The sequence below is a fragment of the Balaenoptera acutorostrata genome, chromosome 13 (assembly GCF_949987535.1).
Source record: "Balaenoptera acutorostrata chromosome 13, mBalAcu1.1, whole genome shotgun sequence".
Lineage (NCBI taxonomy): Eukaryota > Metazoa > Chordata > Mammalia > Artiodactyla > Balaenopteridae > Balaenoptera > Balaenoptera acutorostrata.
Window position 1 is genome coordinate 72,611,834 of NC_080076.1, and position 19,596 is coordinate 72,631,429.

Sequence of the window (19,596 nt, forward strand, 5' to 3'; positions counted from 1 at the left end):
AGATGCATTAAGCTTAAGCTGAAACTTGAGACACTTAAGTTTTGCCTTTGCATTCAATATGCAACCTGTAGACTTGACAGGGACACTCACTGTGCAGTCACTCTAAGCTCCCTAATTAAAAGCATGACTTTAGCTTTTGGCATCAAACAGGGATGTATTTAAGTATGAATGGGATTCTGTGAAGCTGTTGCAAATCTCTGCAAACATGCTTATTTAGTGGAATAAACACAAGGTCATCCGCATAACCATTCCACTAATGTGACAGTAATTAATTTTAAAAAGACAAAAATTCACAAGAACAATAAACACGTGAGAGAAGAAACGATCATGGGATAAACGTCAACAAAATCGTGGAAACTGAAAAGCATATGGATGATCAGTGGACAGACTCACGGCGCAGATACCCGAAACCTAGGCCTGTGGTGAGGAGGCCAAGAAGTAAGCAGGGACTCAGGCCCAGAGCCTGCAGAGGCTCCAGACGTGGAGGGGGACACGGAGATCATGTAATGAGCCAGGACAAATGCCCAGTCTAGATAAAAAGGAACAAACTCAATCTATAGCATTATTCCACACTTGTAACCAGGGATACAAAATTAAGAGTACATATCACCAGGTGGGAGAAGTATAAGGGAGTTCACAACTTATTTCTTAAACGTTCTGTATTTTACAAGTTGTATACAACGAGCATTTTATACATCCTTTAAATGAAAAGAAAAAAAAAAGGAAAAGGGAAAGGAAGAGGGAAAGGATGGGCAAGGTGGGGAGAGAATGGAGGAAAGAGAAAAGGGGACAAAGGAAGGGAGGGAGGGGGGAGGGAAGGTGAGAGAGCTGCCAGTGAGGACAGGCTGGTATTCAACTCAAGGTGCTGGCTCTGCCCACCTTGTCCTGGCTCAGGGGAGAACTGAGCTGGGGAACCTCTCCTGCGGTGGCCATGTGACAAACATCTGGGAATCACAACATTAATGGCTTTCTCAAAGCAATCTGCATGTGACAGAATGGCAACCTTGTGGGGTGGAGAGGGATTCCTCAAGCTCTTTGTCAATAATCCATACAAAAGCTACATAATTTTAAAAGACCCAAGGCCAGCTGGGCACTCACCGCTGCTTGGCCTCCTTGATGCGCTTCTTGACATCAGCTTCTCTGCGAAGGGTAATGGCCATGTTCTGGACCTGTCGCAACATCACCTGGAAACACACGCCAGCACCAAGTAAGGAGAGGAAGTGCTCTGGGCCACAGCCGGTAATATCATTAACAACACATCTGAAACTTCTCATTTTAAATCACATGGACACAAAACCAGACCTGGAAATTTACTTCCTTTCCACAGAAAAGGGCCCTCACTAGGGACAAACATAAAAGCTGTGCTTCACTTGACCAGACTTGCTGACACGGAGGAGGAAATACCCCCATCCGAAACAACAGTCTGCAGAGGTATGTGTCGCAGGGGAGGGGTGGAGAACTGCTCTGACCCTTACTGCTGTGTGTGACCTGCAGCAAGTGACCCTCTTCCATTTCTTTCTATAAACTGAGGATACTAACAGTGTCCACCTCACATGGTTGCCAAGATCCTGCCATACAGTGTGTTCAATAGTGACTACGGAAACATCATCACATCCCATTTTGCAGCTCTAGGGCAAGGGATTCATGACTGGCGGGAGACAGAGCCAGGCCAGCTCTGGGATCCTAAGGGCAGCAACACTGGAGAAGAGCTGCTGGGTCTGGGGCCTCACCCTGGAGTCCCGAGTGAGGTCTCCGCCCAGGCGCACTTCTAATGTCCGAGCTTTGCTCTCCGCCTCCCTTGCCTTCTCTTCAGCTGAAACCCAGAAGAAACCATGATAAGAATTCAAAAGGTCAAAACTCTTAGCTATCCCTCCTAGACCCCATAGTGCAGTCCCCGCCGTATGAGACGTTCATACACTGTCAGGGAACAGGTGAGCTGGGAGAGCAGCCTCCTTGCTTGGAAAGTCAAGGAGGCCCCAAGGAAAACAGACACCTTTTCCAACTTTACAAATGAATCAGAACAGGTCAAGCACTGCCCAAGGCAACCAGAGTTAAACCCTCAGCAGGAGCTGGAAGTTACCAACAGTCCTCAGCCAATCACTCTCCTTGAGCAGCCAAGAAGCTTTGTCAGCAAGAGAGACCTTGAGATTTTTGCCCTGGAATCAAGAAAACCAATTTCACAAGTATTTGTGCCAGAGGACAGCGTGGGACTCTTCACTCTGGGCAGGTAAGCATTAGGTAACAGCCTGTAAATGGCTGAAGGAGTAGCCTGGAAAGAAAAACTGCTGAGGGAGAGATGGGAGAGAAACTGGACCAGTGGTTCATGAAAGCCCACCCCTGGGTGTTGCACGGAGCTTTTGCCACAAGCAACGTCCCCCAGATGACCCTCCTGCCCAGGGGGTCATTACCAATCCGTGCCACGTGCTCAGCTTTCTTCACCTCCTGCTCCGCGCGGGTCTTGAACCGGCTTGATGTGTACTTGTACATCCTGGGGGGGTGGGGGGGAGTAACCAGAGGGCCTGAGCACCAGAGGTGCAGGGCAGCAACTATCTTGGCCCCCTGATGAGTCAAAGCCAAGCTTATTTTAGCAAAAAGACTCAATTCCCTACTCCACTTGCCCCTTGCCATCCTGCTCCATCTTTGAAAAGCAACCTCACTACTCTCCGAGTGTGTCATTCATTAATCCCACAGCAGAAACCAACCTCAGCAACCAGCAGGGCCTCTGCTTCCCTGTGTACTGTCTAAAGGGCCATCGGCCCTGCAAGCAAGAGGCTCAGACAGCTCACCGTGTCAGGCTGAACACCCTCCACCTCACAGAAGGCACACTCAACAAGCCTCACCAGCCACCTCTGCCCCTCCCTCAGGACCCAGTAGTTTGTCTGCAGTTAATCACAAGCAGCTTAAAGACCCAAACACAGTCAACACTGTCAGAGCCGCTCATCCACCATCACTCCAAAGATGCCCCAGAGACACGTGGCCAGGCCCCATCCTTGGCCCAAAGGAAACAGCAGGCCAGGGTGGGCAGGCCCCTACCTGGGCTTGTAGAGGCAGCAGGAGAGCCTCTTGGTCTGCACCTTGTGCCCGTGGATGAAGATCCGCATCCGGGGATCAATGTAGAGCACGGCAGCATAGGCGCGGAAGGAGCGGCGCTCTGGCTTCCTGGAGGTGGCGGAATGGAGGGTGCTGTCACCCTCCCACCACCAGCCCAACCGAAGGCCTGGGCGGACAGCCTCTCTGCAGGCTCTCCACCTCCCATCTCAGCTTCTCTTGCTGCCCTGAGGGGTGCTTCCTCTTGTGGGCACCACATCCCACCTCCTCTCACGTCCCTGGCACAGACACCTAAACTGGTCCCACCACCCCACCACGGACCTGGCAATTCCTCTCCCCTCTCTAGGCCTCGGTCTCTTCCTCATTCAAGTTAAGGAGCTGGGGCAAGGATCTGGATTAGCTGAGGACCTGCTGTCCTTCTATTCATCCCTTCTGCCTTGTGGCAGGAAGACATTGAGTTCTCAGCTTTACCAAACTGAGTACTTTACTAAAACTGGGGAATTCAAGGAACAAGCTCACCCCTCTCTCCCTCAAGTCACCTCCCTTTTCCTCCCTACCCAGCCATACTCACGTGCCCTCCGGGGAAGTCTCTGCCATCTGGATATCTCTTGGATTTGAGATTATGTCCAGCTCCGGCTCTCCGTTATCCATAAGTTTGAGATTGAAGATGATCACCAGCGTTCCTAGGGAATAGAAATCCTGTGGTTCTACCAGGCACCGCCAGCCAATCCCCATACTGCTCCTGGCTCTGGAGCTCCCTGATGCTAGAGGCCGCAGGCCTACTTACCACTGTCCCCAGGAATCTTCATGAACTGAGTCATCACTTCCTCTTCATTGCGGAAGGGAGAATACTTATAGATGAGTTCCGTCTCGATGGCAAACTTCTCCACGTTGTCTGTGACAGGTTCCCGGGTCCGAGCATTCCAGGTGGGCAATGGGACTATCACCTTTGGAGGAAGCACAAGCAGACGCTTGAAGGAAGCCCCGGAACAGCCTTCCCCCCGCAAATGTGCGTCCATCTTGTCCCTCCCCACAGTAGCTCCACACTGCCCCAAGGTGAGGCCCAAGACCCCCAGCCTGGCACCAGTGGCTCTAGCTTCTGCCCCTTCCCAAGACTCTGCCTCACACTGCTAGGTCCTCTGGGGTATACTGGCTTATGGCCTGGGGGCCTCTGCATGAGCAGTTCCCTGCTTGGGATGTCCCTGGTCATTTTCCCTATTTGGTAATAAGTCTATTATTTCCACTAAGCAAAACATATTTGCAATGATCTAGTGAATCTAAAGACACACACAAACATAACTTATAACTCAGCAATTCTACTCCCAGGTATATATCCTAGGAGAAATAAAATATAAACACAAAACCCTACAGTATGAGTCCATTTATATAAAATTCATAAATAGGCAAAAAATAAACTATTATTCAAGAATGCATACACAGGTGACAAAATTATAAAGAAAAACAAGGAAATGACTGATCATCACCAAGGCAGTTCCTTAAGAGGTGCGATAAGGAATATGATTGGTGAGGGGCACGTGGGGACTTCCAGCATCAGTCTATGGTGGTGGCTACGTGGGTATTTGCTTTATAATTACTCTCAACTGTAGGTAGGTTATTTTTTTAAATTTTATTGAAGTCTAGTTGATTTACAATGTTGTGTTAATTTCTGCTGTATAGCAAAGTGATTCAGTTATACAAATATATACATAGATTTTAATACACTCTTCCATAGGTATAAAATTTAATCTTACATCTACATAATCTTCTAGAAAATCCGACCCTTGTCAATTATACCTGAATAAAGCTGGGAGAAAAATCCTACTCATTCTTCAAAAACCCTACCTCAAACACCACTTCCCCAGAGGCATCAACGTGCACCTCTCCCTCCCCCTACCCCTCTCCCAGGTGCCGGGGAGCCCTGTAGCCTGGGATTCCCTCTGCAGAGCAAACCACTCCAGGCACCTCAGAGGTTCAAAACAGATGGCCCACCCTGCGGAAAAGGGGATTCTGAATTTTAACTAGCTCTGTGGTGATTAACTGTTAAGAGTTCTGAGGCACTTTACTGGTTTCTAAGAAGCTATAGTATTCAGCCCTGGGGCTGGTCTGGACACATTCCCACCCAGCTAAAAGTGATCTTATTTTGAAATCTTGGCTGAGTTCACACTAGGGTACAATCCAAAACAGTGATGACCTTCTAGCACCAAGTAAGGAAAAAATTTCAACCTAGCTTTTTCACCAGGGGAATTGAGTTCCATTTGTGTTCTGTGAATTGGTGCCTCCTTTACACCTCCCAATCTTCACAGCAGTCCCAGGTGACAACGGCATTACTTTAACCTCTGGGCAATCACCTCATTTGACACCCACCCACCATCGGAATATTCCTCCTTTACTTTCAGGGTCACCACTCCCCTGGCTTTCCTCCTACCCCTCTGGCCGCTCCTGCCTCCTTTGCTGCTTTCCCCTTCTCCCTGGCCTTTACATGTGGGCGGGCACGCCTAAGACCCCAGGCCCTCTTCTCCACACGCTCTTTTAGGTGAGCCCATTCACTACGAAGATTCCCGGGAGTCTAAGCCTCCCCCGAGCTCCAGACCCAGACTTGACTTTGCGTGTCCAGGACAAAAGGTACACGTTTTCCCTCCAAACTGCCCCTCTTCCATCCTTCCCCAGCTCCAGACAGCCCACCCCCAAGTGCGACACCAGGACCTCAGCCAACTACAACCCCTGCTTCCCATTTCCCCTTTCCAACTGATTAAACACCAAATCTGCGGCCACTCCTATTTCTCTCACCTCCCTGCTGGAGTCCTATAGACAGCCAGGGCCTCTGACACCAACACCCCAATCTTTCCAATCCAGCCACCACACAATAACCAAACTGATCTTTTCAAAGAGGATCTAATACGTTGCTTAGATTCCCTTTCGTGGCTGCTTTTAATGAAGTCCCACACACTCCCCAAGGCCCAGAGGTCAGGCCCGACCTGCCCTCTCTGCTCTCCAGAGGCCACCACCTCTCGGCAGGTGGCCCCTCTGCCCTTCCCACAGCCCCCACCAGCTCTCAGGCCAGGAACAGACCGTTTCTATTGACGCGCAGCCCCTGCTCGCACCACCCTCAGTCCAGCAGGAAGCAGTCCTGAAAAGCCCAGCTGGGGCCAAATCCTCTGGCCCCACCTTTCCCGGGAGTGCTTGCCAGCTGCAGCACTTCTCTCACTCACCAAAAAGGCAAACAAACCCAGTGGCTCACGAAGTAAAGATGGCAGAAAAAGAGCCTTTCGTTCCCAGCATGAACTGATTTGCTATGATTTAGGCTCACATCTAAACAAGGCCAGTACCAATTTACTCACAGCCAACCAACACAGATGAGTTAGATTGACACTTTGACCGCATTTCACCTGTTTAAGTGACAGGAATGGATTTCTCTCTGCAGACCCTCTTGGCCCCCTCTCAAGCTCTGGCCTCCATTTCTCACACAGGAAAGGAGTTAAGAGTCCAGTCTGAGGCTAGGCACGCCAAGGCCTTCCCTGATCCTCCCATGAGCGGGCGTAGACCTCACCAAACCAGCTCTGCAGATATGAGCCACCAGGCCCAAAGAGAATCAGCTGTGCATGTGTTTAACTTACACAGTTAATTACCAAAAGGTTTCAAAATCAGAATATTCTAGAGTCATTAGGCCTTCCTTCCAGCATAACAATAATCAGCTGAGGCTGAGTGTCAGCTGCCACTTACTGAAAAACTTAAATGATTTTCCATGTGTTCACCTGCTTCACTACCTGCCCAGGCCCTGCAGGTATCAGACTTGTAGCTTCTGATATAAATGGTTAGAGCAACACATTTCCTCGAAAGGAAAATGCTCTCACAGCACATTCCACAAAATCACCATCGTATGGGAAAGACAGTGCTGTTCCTATTATTATCACCAGCTGTGGTCTCCACCCATAGTCAGGGAAGCCCCAAATACTCCCCCTGATAAAACAGCTCTCCCAGTGACACCCCCCACCCCAGGACTGAATTCAAGCTGCAGATCTAGGAGACCTACAAATCCAACTCTTGGTTCCTGACACTTGATGGCCTCATTCTCAGAACCGGGACAACTCTTCTCTGAAGTTGTGAGATTTTACTTCCCCTCACATTAAGACACCTGCCTTAATCCCTCAACCAATTCATCCAACCAACCAGCTAATCCCGTAACAGGGGATGTGGCTGCAATCCTGCAACCCCAATAAGCCCAGCATGCAAATGACCTATGAAAACAGCCTGGGCAGAACTAGGAAGTGGAACAGTGACTGGGAGCACGAGGATAGGACCTACTTCATCAATGCCTTCCTCCTCGTGAAAGGTACGCGACAGGAAGAGGCAGGTCATGGTCTCTTCCTTCTTGGTGAAGAGGATAAAATCCTTTCCAATGCGCATCGAGCCCCTGAAAGGGAAGCAGAAATGGGTTATTCTCCTAGGGATTCAAAAGCTCATCTGAGGAAAGAGCAAATCCCCCCTCTGGACGTGATGAAACTGCCTTCAGAGGGCTCCCCTAAAGGCCTCCCTGGGACCCAGGACCCTGAGCTGAGCTCCACAGCCCTCGCTCCCTCTCCTCCCCGCCCCCCACTCCCGACACTCCTCCTCCTGCTCTTCCGTGGGCCTCAGTTTCTCCTCATCACCTTCTCGACCACATCTACCCAGCACGCAGGATTCTCTCACCACCAAGCATCAGCCCCGGGGGGGTCTCACCCCAGCCTGTCACTGCCTGTGCTCTGGTTTCTTCCCAGCCACACAGGGCTGCTGTGGCCTGACTGTGAGCCACCAGGTTTCACTCCAGTAACACCTCCAACACACACATCATCTTCCACACTGAACACATCCAGGTCTCACCCTGTCCTTCCTTCAATGACACAAACTCCCCTCCCATCCACTCATCAAACAGCAGCACCATCAAGGGAACAGCCTACTGCCTATGCTCACAAGTCCTCAAAAAACCAGGATGACCCCAAGGCTCAGCCAAACACAGGGCTAACCAAAGTATCGCTGTTGAACACAGTTCAAAGGAGGCCTACAATTGGCTCATGTCCTGTAACCACAACCATCTTGTGTCTTGAATTGTTTTGCCACTTCAACTCATTAAGCCACAGGTCCCTGCTTTAGGAAGCAACTGGTTTCTGAAAAATGTGCCTCCAGGCTGACTTCCACAGGGCAAAAGTCTGAACGGAATCAACTGCTCCTTCCTCTATTTGGCTGAGTTAATCCTTCTGAGGAGCAGGCAAGGACAGGCCTTTCCGGGAAACACTGAACAGGGCAAAAGCGTGAAGCACCAATGGGAGCAGGACCCACTGACCTGTCTTCTGAGCAGCTTCTGGCTTTATGGCTATTACCTCATTAGTCCTCCTAATACCCCAGGGAGGTGACGGTGGCGGGAAGCCTTATTACTCCCTTCTATGTAAATACAAATACAAACTGGGCCAGTGTGCCAAGTACGCAAATGAACGCCATGCCCCATTTCCCCAAATGTTCAGGAAAACTCCAGGACACTATCCAGAGACGCCCTGGTGGCTGCCAAGTTGTTTTTCTCCTCCTCCAGTTCCCGAGGTGCTGGCAATGCTCCCTCCCCAGACAATCTCACAGTCCTCCTCCTGCCTCTCTGAAACTTACTGGTGGCAAAACGAGGCGCATTAGCTTGCCTCCTGCCAAAGCTTGCTCTTACCCCAATTTGGCAAAACCTCTCACTTTGTGCCTCTTCCCTGTCTTTGATCCTGACCTTGGAGGGTAAATAGCAACAACCCAGAAATGCCACTTCTCTGTTGGCTTCTCTGCTTCACAGCCCTATTCTCACCACAAATCACTTCCTCCTGAAACTCTTTCAACTTCTACACTGGTTTCAAAATGAATTCACTCTGAACACTAGATGGCTCCATCTCAATGGCGCCTTCTCAAAAGTCGTTCTACCAAAATACGCTGATGACAACACTCTCAACTTCGGTATGCTTTCCTTCCTGGTCTTCTAAGCACTTCCAGAATCACATTTCATTTGCTCCTGAAACTTCCTCAGTAAGGAAGAATGTCAGAGTTTAGAAGCCCATTTTCTACAGTAGGAAACAGATACTCAGAGAAGGTGAAACGGCTTGTCTTAAGTCACAGAGCTGATAAAACCAGAAGGGGGTTTTATCTACAATCCAGAAGGGAAGTCAGGGTTTCTTACATCTGACTCTAGGAGACCTCAGTTGTTGGAAACTTAGATCACCACACCAGAATAACCTGGGCCCTACCCCAGACCCACCAAATCAGGCCAAAAATCTACCATGGGAAGATCAAAGGAGAGATACAGTAAGAAGGGAGAAACTAGGCTAGGGTTCTCACAGTAATGATAGCATTTAATTCTTAACCTACTCGTATGTGTTACAATCTCAATTTACAAAGGAGGAGGCTGAGGCTCACAGAAGCAATTAAGCGGCTGATGTCAGATTTGAACTTTGGTTTGACTGAAGTGAGATGGACAGCAGCTCCGGCCTTGCAGTCAGAAAGACGTGGTGCATATCTCAGCTCTACACCTGGGCATTTTCACACCTTTGGGCAAGTCACTTCACCCCTATAAACCTCAATTTTCTCATTTTTCACATGGTAAGTGCTTGTTATTGAGAGACAAGTGGGAGATCCAGGTACCAGGTCCTTGCCATCATGGGAAGCACCCTCTCTCTTCCCCATACACCCAAGCCGGCTGCGTGGAGGGACAACTGATGCTGCTGCCCAACCAAACACCACCCTCAAATAAAACAACACATTTCCACAGCAAGACTACAAACGTGACTCAGAATTCCATTTGTACAAACTCCAATCCCACTAAATCTTATTCCATCCAAAGGTATGTACAGCTGGAAGTGAGCATTTCAGAAATAGAAATCTTTCTCTTGGGGCTTCACTCAAAACCAGAACACCACATTCCAAATGCCAAACAAGTGGGAACCAAGGGCTGAGAAAGAAGTCCCAAGGGATAGGGAGACATTAGGTAGGTCCTTGCTACAGGGTCTGGCAGGACATGTGAGTAGCAACCAGGTCCTTTGGTGGTGGTGGTGGGGTTTCGGGTCTCTCACTCACTCACCCTGGATCCCCAGTGCCTGGCACAAAGCGTGACAGGTGCTCAGGGGACACGCTGCACCACGGAGTGACCCCCTCACCATCTCATAACCAACCCAAGCCCACAAAACAGCCACTTGCATCTTCAACCACAGGGTAAAAATAAGAATTTTCAGTAGGAGGAGAGGTGCTGTTCCAGAGCACAGTGCCAAGAGAAACCTACAACTTCTCCCACCTCAATGATTTTGGATGTCCATACTCTTTGATCTGTGATGTAGGCTGGACATCAGCTGCTAAGTCCCCAAACCACAACTCTTTCCCGACTCTCCTCCTGTTCCAGAATTACAGTGATGGAGGGACAAGGACGAGGAACATTTTCATTGGACAGAAGCAGGAGGGAATTGCTCGATTTTGTTTCAAGTCCTGGGACAGGCTTCTAGTATACTTACGATTTTAACCCATTCCCGTACTGCCCAATCTGGGTGGACTCAGGCGTTCGCTTGGCTGACTTCCCAAACTGGATCACACTGGCAGCATCACCTGAAGTGGCGGACACAAGAGAAAATGAAAAGTTTGCTCTTCTTTCCCAGACTCTCAAAAATCAAAGGTCTGAGCCTTGTTAAATCCAAGCAGGGCTGTCTGTCTACTGAAAGCCTCTGTCCAAGGAAATTCACAACCATGAGGCAAATGGAGGAAACCTCTGACTGGCCTGTCAGTACCGCCATCACTAGGCCCTTGTTCTGTTACCAGAACGTGGTAACAAGGCTGGGGGAGGCCACCACAGTTCCAGCTCCAGGATGTTACACAAGCTGATAAATACAATGTCAAGAGACAGGTAATCTGACGGACTTCAGGCTGCCATTCAGATCCTATCTCCCATGCTAGAACAAGACCCAGCAAATCCGTGAGTGGAACTAAGCCTGAGATGTTGCAAGAGACCTCCCTCTCCCTTCTAGTCACAAGAGTGAGCAAACAGAAAAACAAGTTAACACAATAAGCATTTTGTAAAAATGGTTACATCCTCCCCAAAAGAAGCAATCAGCCCAACACTTACTTGGATCCATTCCTGCTCCATCATCCAAAAAACAAAGCATAAATCCTCCGCGAAGGTCCTCTCGCCTTTCTGTAAAAGAAGGAGCTGCCATTACTGGGCAGTTACCCACCAGACGGTGGCAACTTGTGTGTGATCGGAAGGTGGATCAATGTGAAGCTTAGTCCAAAAAGGCCTTCTCCTTCTAACAGTCCTAGCTAGTGTGAGTTAAATGTCAGGGCCCTTGATGGTAGGAACTTCCATCAAAGGCTCTCCAATGCATTCTAGTTCACGACAAAGCATGAGAGAATCTATAAGGAGGGGACAGAGTATACCTAGTCCAGCATCTAGCCACAGCCAGGGCCACTGAACATGCACGGATTTCATACACACCTTAACCATCCTTCTGCCTCTCTGCACCTGGATTTTTTCCACCTCTGCCTCCTGCTGTGGACACTAAAGTACTCCAACTACTACATACTGTACCTTATCAACAGTGCTCAAATTCAACAGGGCACCTCGTTTGTGGGTTAAGTTTGGGGTAGCCTTCAGATAAAGTGATCGAGCCAGACATGCTACGGACACAGTGGTGGCAGCTGCTATCTAGAAGGTGAATTACTGAGTCAGTATGTGACTATCCCCAGGCCAACCATAGTTTCTGAGCCATCAGTATTCATCGTCACATCCCCTCCTTGCTATGGGTCCTTCAAATAGCTCCCCATCCCAGAAGTGAGATGGCACAGAGTGTAGTGAGAGCTGCCTGGTTTCCAACTGGACCTGCTCGACTGGAGGGAGGAACAGTCCTTCAACAGTAAGAGACAGAGCAGCTGTGGCAGGGTGTCCTGGCCGACAGGAAGGAAATGCATGAGACTAAGGGTGCCATTCCAGTGGCTAGAAGAACCCCTTCCTTCAGCAGCTGTCTCTACAGCAGCAAGTGGTCACTCAGAGCAGTCTGGGTCCAAGCACGTCAGAAACACTGGAGAAGAGATTCCCAAATAGGGAAGGGGACCAAACTAGAGTTGCCAAGGTGACTTTTGACCCCAGTGATGAGGACTAGGCAGGCAAAGGAGGAAGAGCACAGGCCTTGGAATCAGGAGAGCGTTTTTACTAAAAAGGAAGAAGGTCAGTTTAAGGTACTATAGGGATAAGCCCAAGGCTGCCTTGGAGTCTATTCCCTAATTGAGGACATTTTTGTCTCCCCCAAGCTGCAGTTCACCAACTTCACCCAACTACCTAAGCAGTGGAACCTCAGTTTAAAATGCTCTTTGTCCTCCCCTCAAGCTAAATATTCAAGTAAGTCATAACCACCTCTGTTAAATGGACCAATCCGTGCCAAATTAGTTAATGTAATTTAAATTAGTTAATGTAATTTAAAATGCTATTTCAGAAGTACTATAAGCCACAGAGATTTTCAAGTATCATTCGATGTTCAGGAAGCTGAACTTTGCTGAAACATTAATCACAGGTGCTTCCCGAAAGTTCAAGAATAAGGACCTTCTTGGAAGTACTACTGGTAGATAAGAAAATTTTTCCCATGGCAGTGCCTTTTATCAGTCTGGAGAACCCAAATAAGATCTAATAAGCAGAAGCAAGTGCAAAAAAGGTGCAAAAATTCCTCAAAGTTTTCTTCTGGAGGAAGCAAAGTGTCATATGGAGACTCAAACTGGGTCAGGAACAGAGCGTGGTAAAGGAAGTGTTCTAAATCTAGCCAAGAGCCATTTGCTGTATGCTTTAGCCATAAAACGTACATGAAGACTCTGCTTTGGAATCTAGAAATTGGTTCAAGCCAAGTGTATCTGAAAAATCTCCAAGGACTGATTACTGGCATTTCTTGAACACTACCTAGGAATTACTTCTAGGTCCTTATGTTTGGTAGAACAGGACTCATGGGCTGTTTTTCTTTTTTTTTAATTTTGATGCTTTTTTTTTTTTTTAATTTATTCATGTCTGGCTGTGTTGGGTCTTCGTTGCTGCGCGCGGGCCTTCTCTAGTTGCAGCAAGCGGGGGCTACTCTTCGCTGCGGTGTGCAGGCTCCTCATTGCAGTGGCTTCTCTTGTTGTGGAGCATGGGCTCAAGGCGCACGGGCTTCAGTAGTTGTGGCACACGGGCTCGGTAGTTGTGGCTCGCAGGCTCTAGAGCGCAGGCTCAGTAGTTGTGGTGCACGGGCTCAGTTGCTCCACGGCATGTGGGATCTTCCCAGACCAGAGCTTGAACCCGTGTGCCCTGCATTGGCAGGCGGATTCTTAACCACTGTGCCACCAGGGAAGTCCACACAGGCTGTTTTAACACACAATCATCACTTAACAGTGGGTCTGAGAACCCTTTCGTGCCCAAGGACTTCTTTTTAAAGCTTTTTCATATGTTTATGAGAGTAAGAGACCCACCTATGGAGGGTCCTCCTGGCCACACAGTGACCAACAGCCTGTAAGCAGCTAGCAGTGCTCAGGTCCACGGTCACGTGTGGCACTGCCTCAGGGCCAAAACAGACTAGCTGACACAGCAGTAACTCCTTCAACTCTGTAAGGAGGCAGTATGGCATCTTCACTTGGCTAAAATGCTTATCCCAATCACTCAGTTATTCGGGTGTGCCTGGCTCTGTGATGAAGATAATAGCCAAGAACAATGCGGATGTGATCACTGCCTTCAGGGAGCTTACAGTCCATAGGATGCTACTCCCTGTAGCAGATCAGTAAGCAGGAGGGTTTAAGCAGAAGGAAACTGAGTGTCAGCTAGAGCAAAGGCAGTGTGCATAAGGATCACCTGAAGAGCCTGTTAAAATACAGATTCGGGGCTCCACCCTGCAGAGTCTAGTAGTGTGGGTCGGAGGTGGTACCTGAGAATTTGCATTTCTAACAAGCTCCCAGGTGATGCCAATACTGTCCACCACTGGACCACTCTTTTAGAAGCAGAGAGCTAGAGCTAGCAAGAACTAGAAGGCCTCTCTGCTCGAACCTATCTCCCCAGACATTCCAGCAGTTAGAGATGCATTCCTAACACATTCTATTCACTTTAGTCAGTCAATTGAGTGCTATCTAAAGCCTCTAAGCAAAGGATTTTTATGAAGATGGGGGAGTTCTGGACAGAGGGGAGTCTAGGCAGCTGGAGGTTGTCTGCCTCCCCGTCCCAGCATGCATCTCAGAAGCAAGACAAGGAGGGCAAAGCCAAACTACCTTCTTTGCAGTTGTGCTTCAGGCCCTGGTAGCAGCTATGTACAATCACAGACCCAGTGTGGAAGGCTGCACATCTAAGTTTCCCCCAACATGACCAAGTCTGGCTTCTCCAAGTTAGCCCAACGTTCCACCATCCAACTCCCATTGGGGAGAACAGGAAAAAGAAAGAAGCTGGAAAGGAGATGTGAGATGGAGCTATAAGTCAAAAGTCAGAGGTGATAAAATGATGTTGTCCTCAGCAGAGGCTGTAACAGAACGACACTCAAGTTCCTCGTACTTTGTAATGTGTTTGAGCAGTATTCGTTTCAGCTCCATTTGCTCTAATTTTCTATTTACTAACCATTGACCTGGCATCATAAAAGGGATCTTTCTTTGAGGCATGGCAGTCCCTATCCAAGAAGTCTAGAAAATCAATAAAAACACAGTCTACTTCTGACAGGCACGTTATGGTCTGGCCCCGTCTAACAGGAATGCTTTGGGTACGGGAGTCTGGTTCCTTTCTCACCCTTCTTTAAATTACAATGTGAATGTGTGGCGAATTCAAACTACATCTGATGTTTGGGGAGATTTCCGAGTTCAGTTATCAATCTAGTTTCAGAATGGGAGACAGGAAGATACTTTCCCCGATATAGTAAGAACAAAAACTTTATATTACTAATTCTATTATTCTACTTGTAAAATGAGGTTGCTTTTATTCCTCCTGTTGAATGTGTTAATATGGCACTGAGGTAGAAAAGTGTGAAGTTAGGGGCACCTCAGTCAAGATTCCCAATCTCAAGGTACTTGAGAGTAAATCAAGTCTTTTTCCAAAATGCTATAGTGCTTAGTGCTTCTATCACACCATTTAATCCTTAACTACCTTGACAGTTCCCTCAAGATCAAGTTATTGTTCTCTAATCATCTGTAGAGTGCTAACTGTCTCTCCAATTAGCGACTAAGTTCTCTAATGAGAATTTAGCAAAGGCCCCATCTCATGCTCTCTGGACTCCTCCCAAAACACAACAGCAGTAACACTGAGCACAGAATAAATGCACACTGGGCCCTTTTCATTTAAATTGAAATCCAACTGTTTGTTCTGCTGCATTCTAAGTGTAAAGCACTAAATTTCCTTGCTGAAATTCACCCACCAAAGGTGGTAAGAAGGAGCAGGGATGATCTCTTTTTTTTTTTTTTTTTTAAATTTATTTATTTAATTTATTTATTTATTTATTTTTGGCTGTGCTGGGTCTTCGGTTCGTGCGAGGGCGTTCTCTAGTTGCGGCAAGTGGGGGCCACTCTTCATCGCGGTGCGGGGACCGCTCTTCATCGCGGTGCGCGGGCCTTTCACTATCGCGGCCCCTCCCGTTGCGGGGCACAGGCTCCAGACGCGCAGGCTCAGCAGCTGTGGCTCACGGGCCCAGCCGCTCCGTGGCATGTGGGATCTTCCCAGACCAGGGCTCGAACCCGTGTCTCCTGCATTAGCAGGCAGATTCTCAACCACTGCGCCACCAGGGAAGCCCCGGGATGATCTCTTTTAAAAAGCTTCTTCCAGTAATTCCCTGGTGGTCCAGTGGTTAGGCGCTCTCACTGCTGGGGCCTCCGATTCGATCCCTGGTCTGGGAACTAAACTCCCATAGGCTGCGTGGCTCGGCCAAAATAAAAAAAAGCTTCTTCCAAATAGATTAGGCTATGATGATTTGTCCCTTCAACATCACTTGGAGTGGAGGCCCATTCTCTGCTTTGCCATCTGTGCAATGATTAAAACAGCCACCATTTCTTTCAGAGGTAGTGGTTACTACTCCTCACTAAAGCACATTGGGATGTAAGACATACTGTGGCTTGGGAATGATGCCTCCATCTGGCCTGAGGGTTTAGTAACCATCTTCTAACATTCTGCTGCTATGCCCCCTTTTCCTGTTATTTTCTTCTAAAAATAAAAGTAGTCTTATTTTCACCACTTTGGCAGAGCCTTCTGAACAGAAGGCTTTTAGAATTTAAGCAGTATAGCTGACTTTTTAGCTGTTCTGAATATTTTCTTTGCTCCAAAGAAAGGCATAAGAAATTCATATCTGGGGAGATTCTTTATAATTATATGGCATTGGAAATTCTAAGAATTACTTCCTATTGTGTGATTATCCCCATTTATCAAACAGGTCTGTGAAGAAAAAGAGGGATTATTTGATAACCATATATTCCCATAAAAACACTCAAGTTTTCTCAAAGGCTAGACAATGCTACCCAAATTGGATTTAAAAGCCGTCTTCCTCTGTTCCACTTCCAAATTTTTAGCACTCAAATGACCAAAAAATGTGCTGGTACAAACACTGAACAGGCAAAAAGCAAGCTACTTATCAAATAATAAATACATAAATAATAATGACTAAGATTTCTTCCACTGTTGTACCCACTCCATTAAAAAAAAAAGGATCTTACTGCCGAAGAGCAGAGCCAATTAGGCAAAAATAGTAGACGCTGTCAATATCTTTAAATTCGAAGCAAAGCAGCCCTTCTTCCTACATGACTTCTCTGCCTGAGAACATCTCTGCAGACCTCAGTGTCAACCTGGTTACACAACTGTTTTATACAACTAACACCAGCAACTCTCCAAGTTGGGACTTGTCCTCACCAAGGCTGCAGAGGGAGAAGATGGCCTTCAACAAGATCTCTCTTTGGCTGCAGGTACCACAAACCTGGTCACCTGCTAACTCCAATCAGGACAATCAGTGGTACTTGGTCATTTCACTCCCCATCACCCCCATAAATCTCCTAGTGGATTTATTTAAATAGATCTATAGATCTGGGCACCCCGTGTTAGTTCCTTTACACCAATATCCTTGATTTCTATTACATGCCTGACCAGGGCTGCCCTGTTTCTCCCTAAGACCTGGAGTAATCAGGCTGTCTACCCACGCTCCAAAAACCAGTTTTTTCCCACTCATTTCTTCTTAGGCACAGCAATAAATGCTTTCGGGAACTGGGCATTAGAAGAAAGGACTGATGTCTGTCTTACCTGCATAAATATCGATTCTGGTGGCATCAGCATCTCTGCAAAGTTAAAAGAAAAAAAAAATCAAGATTCAAATGAGAATATGAAAATATCAACCATCAAGATGCACAATATTTTGAGGGGGATACATACTATATTGAATCTATCTTCAGGAAGTCATAAAGAAATTCTATATACATTAAAGATATACTTTTACATTTGGTAACACAATTTTCCTTACATGTCTATGAAACACTTCTGGAGCTCCAAATTATTTAAAATAATCACAGGATACATAGGACCTAGACACACTTTTTTAATAAAAATTTCACAGTGAAAACATCTAAAAAGAACATTTTTTAGATGTTTAAAAACATCTTTAGAGGATAAAAAAGAACATTTCTTTTACACACTAGGAAATGACTCCAATCACTCATTTGATTGCAATCATAAACAATGTTCCAATAACTTGTCCATTTTTTCTTCTCACCAAGATTTAAGGAAAAAAGAAAACAATAACCTGCCACAAAGCCTAAGAAAAATCAGGTCTCATGGTATACACACTATAGTCAGCAGACTGATTCATGAGCCCATAATCTTATCCTCCCTAAACTTGAAAGGAAGTTGGGACAGCCCACTAGACTCCAGCCATCAGCTGAAATAAAAGTTCAGTCATCAATGAAGTCTTCCATAAAGGCTTGAAAGTAATCTAGTCCAATTCTGCCAACTGTAGACAAGGAAAATGAGGCACAGAGTTTCATTGGTTTTAAATGTGAAAAATCCACTCAAATCCATATAACTCTACATGTGCCTATTCTCAAAGACATAAAAACATTTTCAAAAATAAAAGAGATTGGCAAAATGTGTGCATGAGCAGGAACATACACTCCCAGACAATCTCCAGTTCACCGTATGATATACAAAAAAGCAGTCTGACAAAACACACTACAGTCTCACTAAACTAACAAGTGAGAAATTCAAACACAGTTCCATTAAGCTACAACATTTTTTAATTGAATATAAAAATTATAAGTCAACCAGGATTAAAATAATTGAAAACACTGAAAATGGGAGCTTTCTAGTTAAACAACTTGTTAACCAGCACACCTCCATGAGCAGTCCAGTGAATAATAACAATAAAAGTAATAATAGTATAGGTTTATAGCATGGACATAGGCAGACATAATTATCATTATGTCATTAACTGGAGGTCTGTTTAGAAAGTACTTCTGTCCACTCTTATCCTCTTCTTCCTTCATTAGTCATCAACACTTGGTCAATAAACGCCGTGTCTGAATTTTATGTTTGCGTTCAGAAACAAGACTGAGATAATATTTTAGTGATATAATTATAAACAGACTTTTGATTTGGACTTTGCTATTTATCTCTGAACCAACCCAAACTTTTCAGTCTTGCTCAGTAACATTTATAGGCTTCTATCACTAAGAGTTCAGTATAACACAGTGCTAAAGAATGATTTCTTCTAAGCACAGTTGCTAACAATGGAAGATGCTTTGATCAACCTGAGTCATCTGACAATAAAATACAGTCACTCCACAGTATCTGCAGGGGATTGGTTCCAGGACCACCCAGGAATACCAAAATCTGCAGATGCTCAACTCCCTTATATAAAATAGTATAGTACTTGCATATAACCTATGCACATCCTCACGTCTACTTAAAATCATCTCTAGGCTACTTATGATAACTAATACAATGTAAATGCTATGTAAATAGTTGCCAGCATGCAACAAATTCAAGTTTTGCTTTTTTGGAACTTTCTGGAACTTTCAAATACTTTCAATCATGGTTCATTGAATCACAGATGCAGAACTTGCAGATACAGAGAGCTGATTATACATTTTGGGAAGACACAGAACTCTGACATAATTTTAAAGACATTAGACAGTGTACTGTCCTGGTAGCACAAATTAAAACAGAGCTTGTCTGTCCTAGTAATTAGACAACTAATTTTTTATCTTAATTCCCTGTGTTTCACTACAATTATCTTGCTCTAATACACAAGGGAAGGTAGCTTTGGAGGTCATAAATTCACTATTTTTAGGCTGGAGCACAGCAATGAATGAATTAAGGTATCAACTAATGTGCTATTAAAAATACTTTTTGGGTAAGAGGCTTCTTAGGAATGAGTCGCGCTTGCAACAGAATTTGCCTTTCTCCCAAGTATTCAGAGAGCAAAGGTCACACGACCCAAAAAGTTTTCAAGCAGAGACTATATGCCTGAAGACTACATACCTTGCATTATCAACTAGTTCAGCAAGAGCACCAAACAAGAATTCATGAGTGGTTCTGAAATGATAAATATTGAGAGT

The 19,596-nt window shown here is 46.3% G+C and overlaps 1 protein-coding gene across 9 annotated transcripts in view; it reads right to left on the reverse strand.

Annotated features, from left to right (window-relative positions):
* MORC2 (MORC family CW-type zinc finger 2) overlaps positions 1–19,596 on the reverse strand; it is a 40,569-nt gene that overhangs the window by 11,028 nt on the left and 9,945 nt on the right. For 6 of the 9 annotated variants that reach the window (XM_057525999.1, XM_057525998.1, XM_057525997.1 and 3 more), the window contains exons 2-13: positions 19,520–19,573; positions 17,288–17,322; positions 14,299–14,469; positions 11,153–11,221; positions 10,548–10,638; positions 7,351–7,459; positions 3,836–3,995; positions 3,620–3,731; positions 3,034–3,159; positions 2,409–2,488; positions 1,731–1,813; positions 1,099–1,184 (exon numbers count right to left, since the gene is read on the reverse strand). In XM_057525999.1, coding sequence (XP_057381982.1) covers positions 1,099–1,184; positions 1,731–1,813; positions 2,409–2,488; positions 3,034–3,159; positions 3,620–3,731; positions 3,836–3,995; positions 7,351–7,459; positions 10,548–10,638; positions 11,153–11,221; positions 14,299–14,469; positions 17,288–17,322; positions 19,520–19,573 — 1,176 coding nt within the window. The remainder of the gene's footprint in view (positions 1–1,098; positions 1,185–1,730; positions 1,814–2,408; positions 2,489–3,033; positions 3,160–3,619; positions 3,732–3,835; positions 3,996–7,350; positions 7,460–10,547; positions 10,639–11,152; positions 11,222–14,298; positions 14,470–17,287; positions 17,323–19,519; positions 19,574–19,596) is intronic. The other 3 variants (XM_057526002.1, XM_057526001.1, XM_057526000.1) reach the window with 1 other exon arrangement.